Source organism: Schistocerca americana, chromosome 1 (assembly GCF_021461395.2).
Source record: "Schistocerca americana isolate TAMUIC-IGC-003095 chromosome 1, iqSchAmer2.1, whole genome shotgun sequence".
Lineage (NCBI taxonomy): Eukaryota > Metazoa > Arthropoda > Insecta > Orthoptera > Acrididae > Schistocerca > Schistocerca americana.
Genome location: NC_060119.1, coordinates 781,612,415 through 781,631,781, shown reverse-complemented (window position 1 = coordinate 781,631,781; position 19,367 = coordinate 781,612,415). Strand labels below are relative to the sequence as shown.

General features: G+C 39.3%; 1 protein-coding gene across 2 annotated transcripts in view; it reads right to left on the bottom strand.

Annotated features, from left to right (window-relative positions):
- The window catches only part of LOC124612282 (ER membrane protein complex subunit 1), a 141,323-nt gene that overhangs the window by 14,045 nt on the left and 107,911 nt on the right, over positions 1 to 19,367 (bottom strand). For both annotated transcript variants that reach the window (XM_047140391.1, XM_047140399.1), the window contains 3 exons: positions 11,055 to 11,230; positions 7,439 to 7,600; positions 7,051 to 7,344 (listed from right to left, as the gene is read on the bottom strand). In XM_047140391.1, coding sequence (XP_046996347.1) covers positions 7,051 to 7,344; positions 7,439 to 7,600; positions 11,055 to 11,230 — 632 coding nt within the window. The remainder of the gene's footprint in view (positions 1 to 7,050; positions 7,345 to 7,438; positions 7,601 to 11,054; positions 11,231 to 19,367) is intronic.

Genomic DNA, 19,367 nt, shown 5'->3' with positions numbered 1-19,367 from the left:
ATAAGACAATGGCTTCTTAGGATTTCCTCTAAGTTCGGTAGATAGAATTTTACGTTTGAATTTGTTGGACGCTTCACAGACAGGACTTCTTATGCTAATTTTGGCTTTGTTTAGCTTTTGTTTTTCTGTAACGCTACGACTATGTTTATATTTGCTGTGAAGTCTGCTTTGCTTCTGTAGCAGTTTTGTACAGCTACACGGGTGTTTTCCAGCCCTCACAGCGTTGCTTGGCATGTATCTGTCTAATGTGTATTGTACAATGCTCTTAAATTTTATTCATTGAAACTCAGCCTTGTTAGCACTGTAGATGAAATTTTCACACTGACCACTCAAGTATTCTGTAATCTGTTTCTTGTCTCTCTTACTATGCAGAAAGATCTGCCTACCTTACTCTTTTATTCCTATTTACAGCTGTTTTCAGTGAAGTTACTGTTTATGAATGAGGCTAGTTACAGGAACTTTCCATACACATTCCTACTGTTAACTAATACTTTATTTAAAATTTCTTTCTCTGAACTGCTATGAGAATGCTATCCTGCATGGCATAAAAAGGTGTCTTATCAGGCCTGTGGAGGGATTTCTCTATCCTAAAAAACAGACACGTGCATGCCACACATACTCTGTCCCAGTAACTGCTTCCTGCATGTAGTGTACACCTGACCTATTAAGTTGGCTCCTAGAAGTCTCTACCGAAGACAGGAGGTTGAGAAATCTGCGTCCAAAATAGTCACAAAATCTTATAAAAGACATCATATTTACACCAGTGGCTGTAACGCTTTCTTTATTTCAAGATTGCAATTTCGGCCTTAGGCCATTATCAAGTGCACTTGAGAATGGCCTAAGGCCGTAATTGCACTCGTGAAATAAAGAAAGTGTTACAGTCACTAGCATAAATATGATGTCTTTTATAACGTTCTACATGACTGTGAATCCCAGGTATAAAAAGTTAATCAGTCACAGAATCGTCTGGGCCTCTGCTTTAAGTCTTCCACACAGCTCCAAATCAGTGGACCACAATCAGTTGTGGAAATGACACTGCAAAGCGATAGTTATACTTTCACTGCCGCAGACGAGATTAGCTGTCTTCACCAAAGTAGCCAGCTGCCTGTAGAAATTGAAGATGGTGTCTGAACCCAGACAGCAGGCACCATATGCATCAACACGAGCCATAATTTACAGATGGTTGCACCCAGCATGCTTGGTCACTGCCAGCAGAGCCGCCTCCACATCTTGGGCAAGATTTCCGAGTGAGAAAATGAGTTGACATTGGCCTTTCTTTCCCAACCTGCCTGCCTGAGACAATCTGTCACCCGCCTAACATAGGAGCTCGCAATGACAAGCAGTTCCACACTCTGTGTTTGTCTAGAACTTTCAGCAAGATTGGCCAAGGGTTTAATAGGCAAAATGTCTCACACTGTCTCAGATGTATATCCACCATTAGGCAGTAGTGGCTTGAGCAAAATTTTACCAGTATGCTACAATGTGGTGGCCTATAGCCTATTGACTTACAAGGTTAATACTTGTAACTGACTTGAATATATTAATTTTAAGCATGTCAACTGAACTGTTTAAATATATTTAAATTTTATAGTTAGCATTTTGACACTGTGAAGAAAAATTGTCAGTCCAAGCCAATAGGCTACAGAAGTGATGTGTGTACTGTTGCTCGAAAATCCATCATGTTGTTGTTGTTGTGGTCTTCAGTCCTGAGACTGGTTTGATGCAGCTCTCCGTGCTACTCTATCCTGTGCAAGCTTTTTCATCTCCCAGTAACTACTGCAACCTACATCCTTCTGAATCTGCTTAGTGTATTCATCTCTTGGTCTCCCTCTACGATTTTTACCCTCCACACTGCCCTCCAATACTAAATTGGTGATCCCTTGATGCCTCAGAACATGTCCTACCAACCGATCCCTTCTTCTGGTCAAGTTGTGCCACAAACTTCTCTTCTCCCCAATCCTATTCAATACTTCCTCATTAGTTTTGTGATCTACCCATCTAATCTTCAGCATTCTTCTGTAGCACCACATTTCGAAAGCTTCTATTCTCTTCTTGTCCAAACTATTTATCGTCCATGTTTCACTTCCATACATGGCTACACTCCATACAAATACTTTCAGAAACGACTTCCTGACACTTAAATCTATACTCGATGTTAACAATTTTCTCTTCTTCAGAAACGCTTTCCTTGCCATTGCCAGTCTACATTTTATATTCTGTCTACTTCGACCATCATCAGTTATTTTGCTCCCCATATAGCGAAACTCCTTTACTACTTTAAGTGTCTCATTTCCTAATCTAATTCCCTCAGCATCACCCGACTTAATTAGACTACATTCCATTATCCTTGTTTTGCTTTTGTTGATGTTCATCTTATATCTTCCTTTCAAGACACTGTCCATTCCATTTAACTGCTCTTCCAAGTCCTTTGCTGCCTCTGACAGAATTACAATGTCATCGGCGAACCTCAAAGTTTTTATTTCTTCTCCATGAATTTTAATACCTACTCCGAATTTTTCTTTTGTTTCCTTTACTGCTTGCTCAATATACAGATTGAACAACATCGGGGAGAGGCTACAACCCTGTCTTACTCCCTTCCCAACCACTGCTTCCCTTTCATGCCCCTCGCCTCTTATAACTGCCATCTGGTTTCTGTATGAATTGTAAATAGCCTTTCGCTCCCTGTATTTTACCCCTGCCACCTTTAGAATTTGAAAGAGAGTATTCCAGTCAACATTGTCAAAAGCTTTCTCTAAGTCTACAAATGCTAGAAATGTAGGTTTGCCTTTCCTTAATCTTTCTTCAAAGATAAGTCGTAAGGTCAGTATTGCCTCACGTGTTCCAGTGTTTCTACGGAATCCAAACTGATCTTCCCCGAGGTTGGCTTCTACTAGTTTTTCCATTTGTCTGTAAAGAATTCGTGTTAGTATTCTGCAGCTGTGACTTATTAAACTGATAGTTCGGTAATTTTCACATCTGTCAACACCTGCTGTCTTTGGGATTGGAATTATTATATTCTTCTTGAAGTCTGAGGGTATTTCGCCTGTTTCATACATCTTGCTCACCAGATGGTAGAGTTTTGTCAGGACTGGCTCTCCCAAGGCCGTCAGTAGTTCCAATGGAATATTGTCTACTCCGGGGGCCTTGTTTCGACTCAGGTCTTTCAGTGCTCTGTCAAACTCTTCACGCAGTATCACATCTCCCATTTCATCTTCATCTACATCCTCTTCCATTTCCAGAATATTGTCCTCAAGTACATCGCTCTTGTATAGACCTTCTATATACTCCTTCCACCTTTCTGCTTTCCCTTCTTTGCTTAGAACTGGGTTTCCATCTGAGCTCTTGATATTCATACAAGTCGTTCTCTTATCTCCAAAGGTCTCTTTAATTTTCCTGTAGGCAGTATCTATCTTACCCCTAGTGAGATAGGCCTCTATATCCTTACATTTGTCCTCTAGCCATCCCTGCTTCGGCATTTTGCACTTCCTGTTGATCTCATTTTTGAGACGTTTGTATTCCTTTTCGCCTGCTTCATTTACTGCATTTTTATATTTTCTTCTTTCATCAATTAAATTCAATATTTCTTCTGTTACCCAAGGATTTCTACTAGACCTCGTCTTTTTACCTACTTGATCCTCTGCTGCCTTCGCTACTTCTTCCCTCAAAGCTACCCATTCTTCTTCTACTGTATTTATTTCCCCCATTCCTGTCAATTGTTCCCTTATGCTCTCCCTTAAACTCTGTACAACCTCTGGATCTTTCAGTTTATCCAGGTCCCATCTCCTTAAATTCCCACCTTTTTGCAGTTTCTTCAGTTTTAATCTACAGGTCACAACCAATAGATTGTGGTCAGAGTCCACATCTGCCCCTGGAAATGTCTTACAATTTAAAACCTGGTTCCTAAATCTCTGTCTTACCATTATATAATCTATCTGATACCTTTTAGTATCTCCAGAGTTCTTCCATGTATACAACCTTCTTTCATGATTCTTAAACCACGTGTTAGCTATGATTATGTTGTGCTCTGTGCAAAATTCTACCAGACGGCTTCCTATTTCATTTCTTTCCCCCAATCCATATTCACCTACTATGTTTCCTTCTCTCCCTTTTCCTACACTCGAATTCCAGTCACCCATGACTATTAAATTTTCGTCTCCCTTCACAATCTGAATAATTTCTTTTATTTCATCATACATTTCGTCAATTTCGTCGTCATCTGCTGAGCTAGTTGGCATATAAACTTGTACTACTGTAGTAGGTGTGGGCTTCGTGTCTATCTTGGCCACAATAATGCGTTCACTATGCTGTTTGTAGTAGCTTACCCACATTCCTATTTTCCTATTCATTATTAAACCTACTCCTGCATTACCCCTATTTGATTTTGTGTTTATAACCCTGTAGTCACCTGACCAGAAGTCTTGTTCCTCCTGCCACCGAACTTCACTAATTCCCACTATATCTAACTTCAACCTATCCATTTCCCTTTTTAAATTTTCTAACCTACCTACCCGATTAAGGGATCTGACATTCCACGCTCCGTTCCGTAGAACGCCAGTTTTCTTTCTCCTGATAACGACATCCTCTTGAGTAGTCCCCTCCCGGAGATCCGAATGGGGGACTATTTTACCTCTGGAATATTTTACCCAAGAGGACGCCATCATCATTAGTCATACAGTAAAGCTGCATGCCCTCGGGAAAAATTACGGCTGTAGTTTCCCCTTGCTTTCAGCCGTTCGCAGTACCAGCACAGCAAGGCCGTTTTGGTTATTGTTACAAGGCCAGATCAGTCAATCATCCAGACTGTTGCCCTTGCAACTAGTGAAAAGGCTGCTGCCCCTCTTCAGGAACCACACGTTTGTCTGGCCTCTAAACAGATACCTCTCCGTTGTGGTTGCACCTACGGTACGGCTATCTGTATCGCTGAGGCACGCTAGCCTCCCCTCCAACGGCAAGGTCCGTGATTCATCATACTCTACTCTTAGTCAACTTAATTGGCATGTTTAAGTGCCTGCTCCATTGACCTTGTCACTGCTGCAGATGTATTACTTTCACATCTCAGCAAATAAAAAAGTTTCACGTATTTATTATAAAAACCATAAAATATATATGCCTCTTTGTGTGCTCGCATTTGCAAAATACCTCGTTTCAACATCTTGAACTGTTTATGAAATATGAAAATTGTTATGAATGCAGGATTCCCAATGTGCAGGGACAGAAATGCTCGAGACTGGAAACCCTCACCTCAGTTGAGCAGGCTGCCTCCTAATTGTATTTCCACAGCTTCCTTGACTGCTGAATACCAGTTGGATGAGACTTTGGCCAGTATCTTAACTATCTCATAATCTACATGGAGTGGCCAGTGGAAATACAATCTTCAGCCACTGCATATTTCTTGGGCTGTAGTAGGTGAGTGTATTGCTGGAGTTCAATACAACATTCTTTTATAGTGTACTGTTCGTCCTATCTACCTTTTGCACTCTCACAAGGAATTTCATATACAGCCATCTTTTGCAAAATCAGATCGTCCTCCAAAGATCCCAGAAGAGCTGCTGTCTTGGCCAGTGGAATCCAATTTATGTTTCTTCATTATGCTTGCTAATTTTGATGAAGTATTTGCCACATACAGTAGAAAATCCATAGATGTTACATCTCTTTCTTCTTGCTCTTCTTTCAGTTGGTTTTTTGTTTGCAGAACTCTCTTAATTCGATGTTTTGTAATAGACACCAAGCACTGTAAAAGAACACGGCATTGAACTCCAGCGAAACACTCACCTACAACAGCACAACAAAATCTCCAGAGAATATGGGGAAGTTAAGTTACTAGCCACAGCCTCTTCTTGCCTGGATTCAGTGGTTGTAGGAGCTGTGGAAATACAATTAGCAGACAATTTGCTCAACTGAGGTGGGGATATCAGGCTCAACAAATCATGGAACCCCCCCATTTCATCCCTGCATTCTCAAAGGAAATATTGTTATAATTCCTCTCTGCCTGGCACTATGGATTCACTGATTCTGTTCTTGTTTTGTTTTACTATTAGAGGTGTAAAGTTTCACCTATGACTGATGCTCTTGTTTCCAACAGTTTTATTTATGATGCATGTGTGTTTACTCCACAGTGCAAAGTAGATTAACAATTTTGCAAATGACTAACTTTAAGAATGGCTGAAAGGTTGTCAGCCGAAATATCGGTACAAGAGTCTGTAATACTCTAGATGCACTCCCAAAAAATGATGAACTATTCGATCAGCAGAAAAACTTCAAAAACTTAGAGGAAGTTAGTAAAGACTAGTCCATACAGTAAAATACACTGATACAATTACTTCTTCACAGATCTACACAAAAAACAGGTACTAAAGTAAATCTGCGTGTGAAATAGAAATTTTTGCTACAGCATCAGGTGCATCTGTTTGGCTCCTCAACAGCCACTACCCATTTAAAGTTGGCTTATACACTGCTGTTAATATTTTCACATTGTTTTCATGACAGGCTCCTCTAGGCCTTTTGCTTGGCATAATTCTTTCAAAATATTGTCTCAGGATTGTATTTAAATGCAATCTTTTCATAAGACAATATCACAGCTGTCAGTAAAGTTTCATTATATCAATGAGGCTCCTTTCCATATCATGATGTAGTCATATGACTCAGTTTTTGTTTGGTTCTACCTGCAATACATTTCATCTGCCTGAAGACATATGCAATCACTGACACTGTTTCCAAAACTGTATGACAAAACAGGGATAAGGTATTTATTGTTAAGTGTGATTTTTAACACAATAGAAAATTTCTGTCCCACATTACCTGATAAAAAGAATGGTAGAATCAGGAAGTTACTTGTACTCAGTTTTCATTTCCTGATTTACAATATTGTCTAATAAAGGTGCCTAAAAATTGTAGTTGACCATGGTACTGAGATAGTTTTATTAGTCACAAACTGGAAGGATTTTTGTAGATTGTTGCATTAAGCAATACTAGCCTAAGTAATTCAAAATGTTTAATAAAATAATATAAAATTTACTTCTGAACTTTACCCAATACTAAATGACAACATACCTCAGCTGTGCTGAATCCAAGAGAATATCCTGTCAGAGTGCCAGTGTTAGGCTCCGCTGTGAATAAGAAAGTTGTGTGCGCAATCTGGGCTGCCACTTGTTTTCCAGTGTCAGGATACGAATGTAATTTCTCCTTCTCATCAAACAGTAACAATGCTCGAAGAAAGTTTTCATCATTAACTGGAAGCAAGAGTGCCTGACGCACACGGTAGCCAAGCAGTTGTATGCCATCATTACTAACCATTCCTTGACCACTGAATGGGTTGAAGGTGAACAGTACACCTTCTCCTGTAACCTGCATGCACATAAAAAAGTCTCAGTTTTTATAATTATTCTAAAACAACTAAGACTGTTATCATTGTATTTGTATTGTTATAACAGTAACAAACCTTATGTTTTGCAACAAGAGCGCACTGTGCAGGATAAGGGAAATGTCGTGTTGTTCTCTGGACAAACAGCAGCATGGGCTGGCTTGGAGATGTGAAAGTAGTCACATCTTCTAGGTATCGCTTCCAAATGATTTCACCACTTAAATTATCAATTCCAAACACCTGTTGAAAAGTCACCTCACTCAGTTCATACACTGTATTATTTACAGATTTCTGTACTAAAATTTATAACTGCCCAGCAGAAATGAATGGATATTATATCTTTTAGCATAAATTCTTGTGGTTTACCTGCAAATTAGTACTGATCTTTGATTCAACATTATTTCTGGATATGTATAAAAAAACTTCCATTTGTATTGTCATTACTGCACAAGAACATAAAAACAGTGTTAAAAGTAATGAAAGATGATTGTCAGGTACTGGAAAGATCTTCATAGCTTTATCCATTTCCCCCTCTCTCTTCCATTGTTCAACATTTTCATCAAAAAACAAAGTTTTAAATATTCTTCTATGTGTAACAAGGAAGTTATTAAGTGTGTAAGAATTAATTTTGTTACTTTGATAATATATTTTGAAGAAAATCCTCTCTGTAGTCCCTGACAGCAAAATTGTATGTCAGTCTGGTGATTCAATCTGTTGTGCTCCCATTCATGAACAGCATTATTCCATGACATGTTTTCTAACAGGATACCACTTGGCCACACACTGCTGTCATAACCCAACACGCTCTACAAAGTGTTAACATGTTGCCTTGGCGTATTCAACCACCGGATCAGGCTCCAATTGAACACATACGAAGCATTATCAGACAACATCAGCATCATCCACAAAGAGCATTAACTGTATTGACCTACCAAGCGCAGCAAGCATGGAACTTCATCCAAACAAACTGACATCCGCTACCTGTGCAACACAATGCATGCACATTTGTATGCTTGCATTCAAAATTCTGGTGGTTACACCGGTTACTAATGTACCACCATTTCACATTTGCAATGGCTTATCTCACGGTTACGTCAACCTGTTATCTCCTAAAGTTAATCACTTAAATATGTTACCTAGACAAACATATTTCTTAACTTTCATTTGCATTAATTAGTTTTTGTTGTTGTGATCTGTTTTCCCATCAGTGTATTTGATAATGGAGATGCTGATTAATTCCTTATCAGATATAATACACCCATTCTGTTTGATACAAGGACTAGGTCCACCTAGGTACTGATGCACTGTGCACTTATCAAGACATTTTCTTTCTCTACTTCTGGTATTTACAGAGGTAATGGTTTATTCTCTTGGTTTAATGTATTTTGTGGTAAGCCTTATTTATTTGGTCCAAGCCTAGAGATAGCTGTCAGACTACTTTATAAGCGATCATTTTCCTGGATTTCATTTTGTGAGAAGGGCCACTGTATACTTTCTTAGCTTTGTAATGAAATCTGCACCACTGCCACGAAACACACAGAAATGCCACTGTGGGTTTTACATGGAAATTGTGTATCCTCTACCAAGCAGAATGATAAGACAATGTCAGACAAATGTCTCCTGCTTTTTTGAAAATGATGCAATTCATGTTATTGTATTCATACTTCGCTATATATTTGAGTATGACGTAATACTTAACAATACTGTAAAGAACCACTGGATAATGGATGACTGAAAAAGAATTATGTAGAATGGGAATCAAGCTATACCTGTGGCAACCCAATGGGAAGATTTAGATTTGGCAAAAGCCTGAAGAATATTACCTACCAGCATGTGTAGTGCCAACAGTGAAGTAAGGAGGATATGATGATGTGGTATAGATGTGTTTTTCATGGTTAGTTGTGGTCCTGGTTTTGCGCACAAGGAAACACTTAATGTAGAAGCACATTTTGCAGCATTGTGTACCGCATATAGCAGAGGAACAGTTTGGAGATGATGATTATTTTTACCAATGTTGCAGGAAAGCTTTGGTAGAATTTAAATATTTTTGAATTAAAGACACACACACACACACACACACACACACACACACACACACGGAATCCTCAAATCATCCCCAAGATTTAGCTACAAAGAAGTGTCCCTTTTATCACCCAATACCACCCTGTACTGGAATATATGAACCACATCCTCTGTCAGGGGTTAGATTATCTTTCATCCAACCCAAGGTCCTTCCCATCTCTCCTAAAGCGGTGTTCCGTTGTCCACCCAACCTCCGCAATATCCTTGTCCATCCCTATGTCACTCCCGTCCCCAACTCCTTGCCACAGGAATAATATCCCTATAGAAGACCCAGATGCAAGAGCTGCCCAATCCACTCACCCAGAACTTCCTTTGCAGTCCTGTCACAGGCTTGTCCTATCCCCTCATGGGCCAGTCCACCTGTGAAAGCAGCCATGTCATATACCAACTCTGCTGCACAGCTTTTTATACTGGTATGACAACCAAACAGCTGTCCATCAGGATGTCTGGCCACTACCAAACTGTAGCCAACAGAAAAATTGACCACTTAGTGGCAAAACATGCAGTTCAGCACAACATGCTCAATTTCAATAGCTGCTTCAATATCAGAGCCATCTGGATCCTCCTCTCCATCACTAGCTTTTCTTACTTGCAAAGGTGGGAGTTATTCTTACAACACGTTGTCAGCCCCTGAAATTACCCTGGCCTCAACCTACAATAACCTATTGCCTCGATGACCTCCACCCAACCGCTACCAACCCCCCCCCCCCTCCCCCCCCCCCCCCATTCTACCACTTCTCCACCCAATTCAGGCCACTGTGCACAGCTCTCTGCTAAAACATCTACTGGTCTTTTCCTTTCCTCCAAGACTGCTTCTTTCCTTTTCCATCCCCCCCCCCCCTCCTCCCCTCTTACACAGCGTCTTGTCTTTCAATACAGTAGGCATGAAAGCTCATTCTTGTATAATGTTAGGTGTGGTATATGAATACTATTTTCTAGATTGCAAAAAATATACACCGGTTGATAATACTGTGTAATCATTGATGAGGCCCTTGAAGGAATTCCTTTAAACATGCAATGTAGTTAGTACTTCCAGTAATACCTGTCATGTCTATTTCACATGAGCACATGCTCTGTTTAACACATTCTTTGCTTTCTCATGCCAATGCTAAATTACATTTCCCTCTACTCTCCCTCCTCCTCCTCTTTAGTTAATGGTAGTGGTAGAACTATCATAATTTCAGTTCTGGTAAATAGGTCCACATATTACATGTAATTTCATTTTACTTTTATCTTTAGACAGTAGAAATTATAACAAAATATACAGCAATATTTCCAGGAGAATTAGTACTATGTTTACAAAATACCAAGCATTTATTACCATATAGCTTTCATGGGTTACTATCATATATTCAAAATGAAAATTATAAAATATCAGCAAAAGGCTTGGGATATTTAATATATCTTTTAACAAATGTGAACATTTTATGTAGCTTTACATTAAAATATAAGTTCATTGCCAAATGGATACTATGAATCATAAAAATTCTCACATTTATTAATTTTGTTCAAAGATGTGTCTTAACTGAAACTTCTTTTCTAATCAACTATGAGATCAAAGCCGCCAGAGAAAAGAATAGAATCAGATTTTGATACCTAAACAAAAACAAACCTTTCCAACAGATGTGACGACAACAATTATTTTATGCAGGTTGAATTCATCTCTCACAAGTCCTGCCCTTTGTCCAGCTGATGGTGGTGATCCAAATCCCAGAAGGGTCATAATGAAACTCCGCAGTTGAAGTGTTTGACTTATGAGACGATGCACAAACATCCCCAGTGAGCCAGCTTGAAGTGTTACAGAAAAAGAAGTATAACATTTACTTACATTGATAGTGACATTACAACTGAACACTCACAAGATACTAAAAAACATGTTCTCCTGTGATACAGAATATGGAATTTACAACTTCGAATCAATGAATTCTTAAAAATTGAGTACTTACAGATAAAGTTATGTCAGGAACTGTTTTTAGAATTACATTAGAATTTAGAATTACATTACATTATCAGACAGTATGTTGTCATTATTTGTTTACATTGCAATCTCTTTCCCAATACGTACATAGACAAAATGGGTTCTGCTTTTTTATAGAAAGATTTCCAGAATTTTGATGGGAATTTTAAATATGATGCACTACAGTATTCTGGTGTGTTTAATTCACAGTCATTCAACATCTCAGTAAAATTTCTTTGCTCACACAATAAATCCATATAATTTTTCTTTGCACATTTTCAATATGTTTTTGTATCAATCCAGTAAAGATTTTAGTGTAAATGTGATACTAACAAAAATAAATAAAATAAGACAGCGAACGATTTATGAAACAGACCCTTCCTCTACTTCTTGTAATTTACTGGATCCCTGTCAGTAAAGACACTAATCTTCTGTCAAAGGTTTCAAAAGTGATAATGCTACCTGAACACGAAATTACAGATAGAACAAAGCTGAACTCCTGAACATAGAGTGCTGCTATTTATATAAACATCGAATATTCCAGAATACGCAACCATTACCAGCACAAGAAATTTCAAGAACCTTCCAGAAATGATAAATACTGCATAACAAATAACTGCAGGTGGCTGGATCTGAACTAGTGACCCACAGCATGCCTGCCAGAGATGCTAATCACTACACCTTATTGTATGCAGCACAGCTGGCCACAATATTGAATTATCAACACTAAATTGCAGCTTAGATGTTCAAAATGCCCATAACAAACTGATTCCCCCCTAATGCTGTATTTGCAGAAGAGAGCCTAGTTGCTGCATTGATACAGGACACTAGCATGTGATCATATAACAGGCCAGATGTCTTACAGGTTTACTTCCTCCCTCTCTCTTCAGAGCCCACACAAAAAGCAAACATGGGTTACTCTGAGAAAGCCATTCACACTTTTTGCACAAAAGCTTACTTAAATCTGCTGCAATGGCTAAATCACTAATAGAAGCATAATGCTGGTTAGATATGTCTCACTTCAAATAATGACCTAACTGAAATCTATTAACAAAGATACCAATGAGATCCTTTTCTGACAATTCATCTTTGTAACATTTATGTCCAGGCAGCATTACAATCTCTAGGACTCTAATCAACACTCATGGGAAGCGATAGGTTAGAAAATAATGTCCTACTCAGTATGGAAGGAAAGAACGAAGAATGATTGAGGTTTAATGTTTAAGCAAAAAACCAAAGGCACTATCGCTATTCCTGATCCAATAACATGTAACTGAGGGTACAGTTTAATATCATTGAGGATTCAATTTATTCCCTACTACCTCCACAATTAACTTAATAAAGAACGACAACATAAACCACGAATTTTTGGAAAGTAAGTGCACGTGCCACTGGTCTACATAATAAACATGGAAAATCTGTAATTCAAAAAGATAATAAACAATAGCAAATAACATTGAAATGAAATGAAATTCATAAACATATAACTAAAAATCAAACAAAAAGAAACAAAAGAATTGTTGGACATGCTCTCCATCAAGTACCTAATGTGTGGTACTGTAATGGATCTGGGAGATGTGTTATTTTCTACCGGATTTGTTGATACCGAATGAGGGAAGTTGTAAATGTTTTTTTATATTTTTGTCAGAATATTTTTTTTTTTTGTGAATTGTAATTTGCCTTATTTTATGCTAATTTACTTATAGTTTTTGAGAGTGGCAGCATATTGATTAATATTAGTAGATATGACGAAGAATGTCAAAGAGAAGACTGGTTACAAGTGGAAGCTTGTGTGTTGTGTAAAATGTCTTTGACACTGGAGCCGTCTTTGACCGTAGTCAGTCGGCAGTGAACTCTCGGTGTGTGTGACACTGCAACAATGTGCAGGTCGCCGTTATAAATATTTGCTAGTGAACAGGAAAAATAAATTACTACTTTTTTTATATAAACATCAAGAAGAAACCACATTCAAAGAAATGGTATTTGAAGCACCAAAAATGAGGCAAACACATTGAACCAGGTCATTTCTGCAGCCGACGAAACTGCAGTGTGGAATCATACTTTCACTAGACGACTGAAGCCAACACAAAAAGACAAATATCGTCTTTTAAACATTTCACGGAAAAGGTACTGTCATGAAATATGGTAAATACAGTATATAAAAATAGTGAGCATATTTAAGATGTATTCTGATACTGGGCACTGGATGACTTTATATTTCTTTAGCAACTACAGCTGCTTCTTCTCTCATATACAGTACCGCACTGCAATACCTGAGCTAAAATGGGCGCAGAAAGTGTTCAGTGGTCAGTGTTAAGGTGTAAAGTTTTAGAGTCTTGGAGCCAGCAGAAGAACATCCTGACAAAACCAGTGCACGATAAAGTCAGCTGCAGCTGGTGAAGGGGCTGTGTGGTCAGCAACTTCGCGACAGGCCACACTGCTGCCAACCTGTGACAAGCCTGTAGGAGTATCACAATCCAGTTATAACAGTTGGGAGGTCAGTGATACATTCCATATAGTTTGGTGTAGCACACTAGTCACAGTAAACAACAGAAACCAGCACAGAAAAGTAGTATTTAAGGACAGCCCGTCATCGTTGAATAGCTGGGCAGTGATGTGATGTTGAGCTTATGCTACTCTGCACCAATGATGCAGTTGCTTCTGCCACACCCAGGACACAAACTGCTGCCTACTGTCTAAGCCTCTGTGGTGCCAGGATCAGCTCTGCACTTGGCCACCATCCAGGAGTATGAGGGGAGGTTCCAATTATCTCTGTCATGCTGGAGAGCTTACAGAAGACTACTATACTCCCAGCCTGAGAGCGCAACGTCCTTGGGGTCACCGACACCAGCAACACTCACTACAGCCAGGAAACGTGGGAACTTGGTGATGCAGCACCAGCCACCCAGCAACGGAACATGCACTCAGCATGCCATTGCCTCTGGGGAGATGCAATCATGTACTCCACACCACCCACTATTGATTGTAATCAAGCCACTGTTGATTGAAATCGAGCCTCAATGAAGAAGTCGTCGTAACTATCATCGGGCTTTCTTCAACTGCCCAACATCTGCACTCAGCAGAGAAGCCTAGCCAACACTAAGCTATCAGAGCCATTCCTGTTATATCAGGCACACGAGACCATGTTAAATGTCATTCAATTTATGTCGAATGACTAAACCGAACACTTCATCTTCCTAAAAGTGACTGCCTCCAAAGGAACCTCCACCACTAAAATAATTATAATTGCATGTGACCCAATGGCTGGGTGCTAGACCGTCAATTGTATGCCACTTCAGATACTTGTGTGTCCTGAATCTACCTAAGTTATCCAATAAGGATTAGGAAACCCACAGTTTAACGTGGAACCCCAACAACATGTCATTCATTCCTAGCGAATCATAACACCACTGCGAGGTGAAGGTTTCATTAAAGACAGACTGAAAATTTCTGTGGGATGCCTGGGATTCAATTCCATGACCTCTCTTTTCTCTCAGTTAGGTCATTTCTAGGTACATGCTTTTACCATTAGACCATCAGACCTGATACTTCCACCATTACTCCTCTGCTTTCCCAAACAACTAATCTGTGCCAATTACAGACCAAGTTGTATTGAATCCACTTTACCTCTGTTATTTTGGTTCTAAAAAGATATTCTCAAAAGCAATAAAACAAAAATGTTAATGCATAACATGTCACTCTTCCAACAAAAATTTTGTTTGCCACAGGCTCATTCAAGTGACCTTCAACCCGTGCTGAAGCATGAGACATAAAATGAATGCAGCAAAACTTGTTCTCTTTCACACATAGATGCATTCAGATGAGTTAAGAACACAACAACAAGAACTTGAAAATTTTAAGGATGAAATTTTACAATCATTCACCAGATTTTCCTGAGAATCGTGCAAAACTAACTAGTCAATGTATTATGCAGAGCATGCAGTTCTGCATTAGGAAATGATAATATCATTGGCATGACTTTATTCAACACAACAATACAGGACCACATTGTTAGTTGCAGGTAACAGTCACATTAGTGATTTAAATTTGAAATATGCAATTCTTATCATTAAGGAAGATGTATTAACATCAACAATCTTATGCTAAATGTTACAGCCCTTTAGTATGAGCACATGTAATCAAACAGTGAGCAATACAAGTGCCTCCACAGCCAGCCTAGAGGGGTCACCTCGCAACCTAAACAGATGGTGTACCCAATGGCCAAATATAATCCGGGTACGCCAAGCCCGGTGCGCCAGGCCCTCGGCCTCACTTATGTTTACTTACTTATTTACTTCTGATAACGTGTCTGTACAACATTACAACACTATCAGCAGAGAGTGTCTCAAACCATGCACATACAAATCAAGACTGCAGCAACTGATAAATGTCAACGTAGACTGATGCCATACAGAACTGGGAAGAGTCGAACTAGGAAGAGTTGTACTGACCTCTCAGCTCATGACATGATTGAGGTTCAATTTGCAACACTACAATAGTGCCATATAATAAAAGTTTTTATAGTGAAACATTTGTTCAACTGCAAAAATAATGAAACAACTGTTCTACAATTCTTAGAACTCAGGAAATTAAATCTGAACCAATGAAGAATCCACTGATCAAGTCATTCTAGAAGTTACATACAGCAGAAAGTCAACAAAATTCATGAGTATTGAGCAAAAGTGACTCAGGGAAGCAATTTTGATATGGATATATAATCACATCCTCTATTTTGTGGATGGTACAGAAAACACCACCAGCTAAATAAAAGCAGAAGACTGATTAGATTTTTAGTATGACATTTTTTTCAGGTTTTTATACTCACATTTGTAGTTTTCAATGGCAATATAAAGATATACCAGCAGTCAAGCTTTACAACCAATGTTATTAACACCATAGCATCCCATTTGATTGCTAAGTATTTAAAACAGATTTGGAAAACCTCCACCAAAACAAATGTGATAACCATTTCATCAGTTAAACTATATTTACATTGCGCACTTTTAAAAAGACAGGTAATTATAATTAATTCATCCATTAACATAACATCACATGTAAGAAACACTAATGATTCTCTAATAATTTTCATAGTAAGCAGCACAGTGAAACAAATGGTGATCCACTGCCAGTAATATCATAAATAATCTAAAATATGGTTTTATGCCTTCTGGCTTGTATTAAATCACTATAATATTAATACTCATTTAATATGAGAAGAGTCAATTAACTATAATTCAGATGTTTATGATTATTATCTACTTGGAAAAGAGGTTTACTGTATCCTCTATCTTTCCAGTGGTGAAAAATAAAATGTTTTACTGACTTGTTTTCATAATCTGTAATAAACCATTTCACAGCTTTTTCATAATTTATCATGTAGCTGTACGCTCATTATGATCTACAAAGAAACATTAATAGTATCTCTCTTTGCCTACTCACTTTACCACTGCAGCTCTTATTTTTGCTGCCCTTCAGTTCCCACTTTCCTAGGAACATGAAGTTCAACAAAGCAGCTGCTGTTGATGAACTGTGGGTTGAACGAAGTGGAAATTTGGACCAAAAACATGGAAATAGCTCCTGGACATGATTAACACTTGTGTGTCAAAACTGCACATCCCAGAGAGTGGAGGGAGACCAAGGTGGTCACACTATTGAAACTAATGAAGGAACCAAATTACCCAAAAAGTTTCTGACCTGTGTCATTGTTCTTCCATGCCTTTAAGATCATGGAATCTTTGATATTCCATCAGATCACAAACATCCTAGAAAAGAAATTCATGCACTAGCAAGTAGGCTCCAGACCTGGGAAATCATGTTCTGGCACATTACTAAACCTGACACGATGCAATAAGGAAAGATTTGAGAGAAAGAACACTACTGGAGTGGTCTTCATTGACCTCACAGCTGAATATGCCACTGTCAGCAACTGAAAGCTATTGACTGAACTGTATGACATGGCGGGAGACTACTGTCTGACATCCTGGGTTGGCACCACTCTCCCAGTATGAGATTCTGTGTCAGCCTCCATAGGAAGAATAATACGTAGAGGAATCGAAAGATGCCTTACCATAACAAGGTGTCCCAACCCCATGCTGTACAAAATATACAAAAATGACAAGTGGCAAGCCAATACCAAACCACATCACACAATATGACCCGACAATGCGGCAGTGGCAGCTCAAGGCATGATCTTCTCAGAGTACAAGAGAAACTGACACAAGCTCCAAATACACTCTATGTTATATTGTTAACCACCCGAAGTAAAAACAAACAAACACACACACACACACACACACACACACACACACACACACACAGTAAGATGCATATTTGCATCTTTCACCTCAGTAACAGAGAAGCACAGCAAGAACTCAAAGCAGAAATATATCTAGGTGTGACCCTGGATTACACCACAACATTTAAACAGCATATCAGGTATCAGGTCCTGATGAGCAGGACACTTAGTGCAATCTCCGACTACTGCAGGCATATGACACTGGATATGCCTGATACTGAGTATGCTGTTTCACTGCGGAAGGCATCTCCACATGTGAGGAAGGCAGTCAAAGTAAACAATACCAGTGTGGATTGCAATGGGAAACCTGAAGTTGACACTAGTGCACAAACTCTACCTGCTCATTGTCACTGCATCCAAATGAGCTGAGACACTGCATCCAATGCGGAAAGAACAGAGATGGAAACCAAGTCCACCAGTCAATGAACGGATCTCAGCGCATTGGGAATTCCCTGTGATCCAGGAAAAGGTTTCTGGAAAGAATGCAGATCCTTATGGGTGCCCTTCAGAAGCACCATGTGGGGAGGTGGACAGCAAAGCTGAAGAACAGAGACATTCTCCTGAGAGAGGATGCCAAAAATCAGAAAGTGTCGTTGCTTCTTGCACAAAGCTGGTCACAGGTGTTGCTCCAAAAACGACCAGCTTCGCAAGGGAAGCGGCGACACTTTCTGCGCAACCCACCCATCATTTTGGATGACAATGTGCGGGTGCATACAACGCAAGCTGTAGCTGCTCTGTTCATTCGATGGGACTGGGAAGTATTGTACCATCCACCATACTCCCCAGACTTAAGTAATTGTGACTTTGATTTGATTCCAAAGATGAAGGAACCACTTCGTGCCATTCGCTTCAGAACAGTTCCAGTGATTCGACAGGCAGTAGACCGCTCCATTCGCACAATCAACAACAGAACAGGCTCTGCTAATGGTATACTAAGCCTTCCACATTGCTGGCAATGGGTTCTACACAATGCTGGTGACTATTTTGAAGGACAGTAACAGGTGCCAACATATAACTCTTTTGTATCGGCTGTGAATAAATAATTGTCACTATTTAAGTTCCAACCTAGGTATAATGGGATAACAACATTGTGAGATAGAGGAATATGCCACAGTTGTCGTAAAATAATTACTCTCTCTCTCCCCCCCCCCCCCCCCCCCCTCCTCAAGGAGTATGTTGCACCAGTTTCTATAGGAAAGTTCAGGCTTCACTGTATCTGATGCTTGATCAGCTAAAATCGTAATCTGCATTTACTGAGCAACAACCCTGCTCAAGATATTCTTGATCCTGTATTGATAACTGAATTACAGGGTATTCCAAAATGATCTTGGCAGCTTTGATCATGTGTATTTCAGAAATGCGGATAGGTAAAAAGGTGCAGTTTGTGGTATAATATCCACAAAGGCTAGTTGCTGATGAACATGCCCAGCCCACAGCAGATGGTACAATGTGTAAGAGAGACCATATCTCATACCCACATCCAGCAGAACTTCTGGACACATTAAAGAAGCACACGACCATCACGTCTGACTATCGGACAGTGGTACACAAGGTTTAAGGGATACAGAAATGTCAAAGAGGATGAGTTTTGGACATCCAAGCATGAGTGATGCAGATCTGGAAAGGGTGCAACAGGCATTTATTCAAGCCCAATTTATCAGTCAAGCATCTTG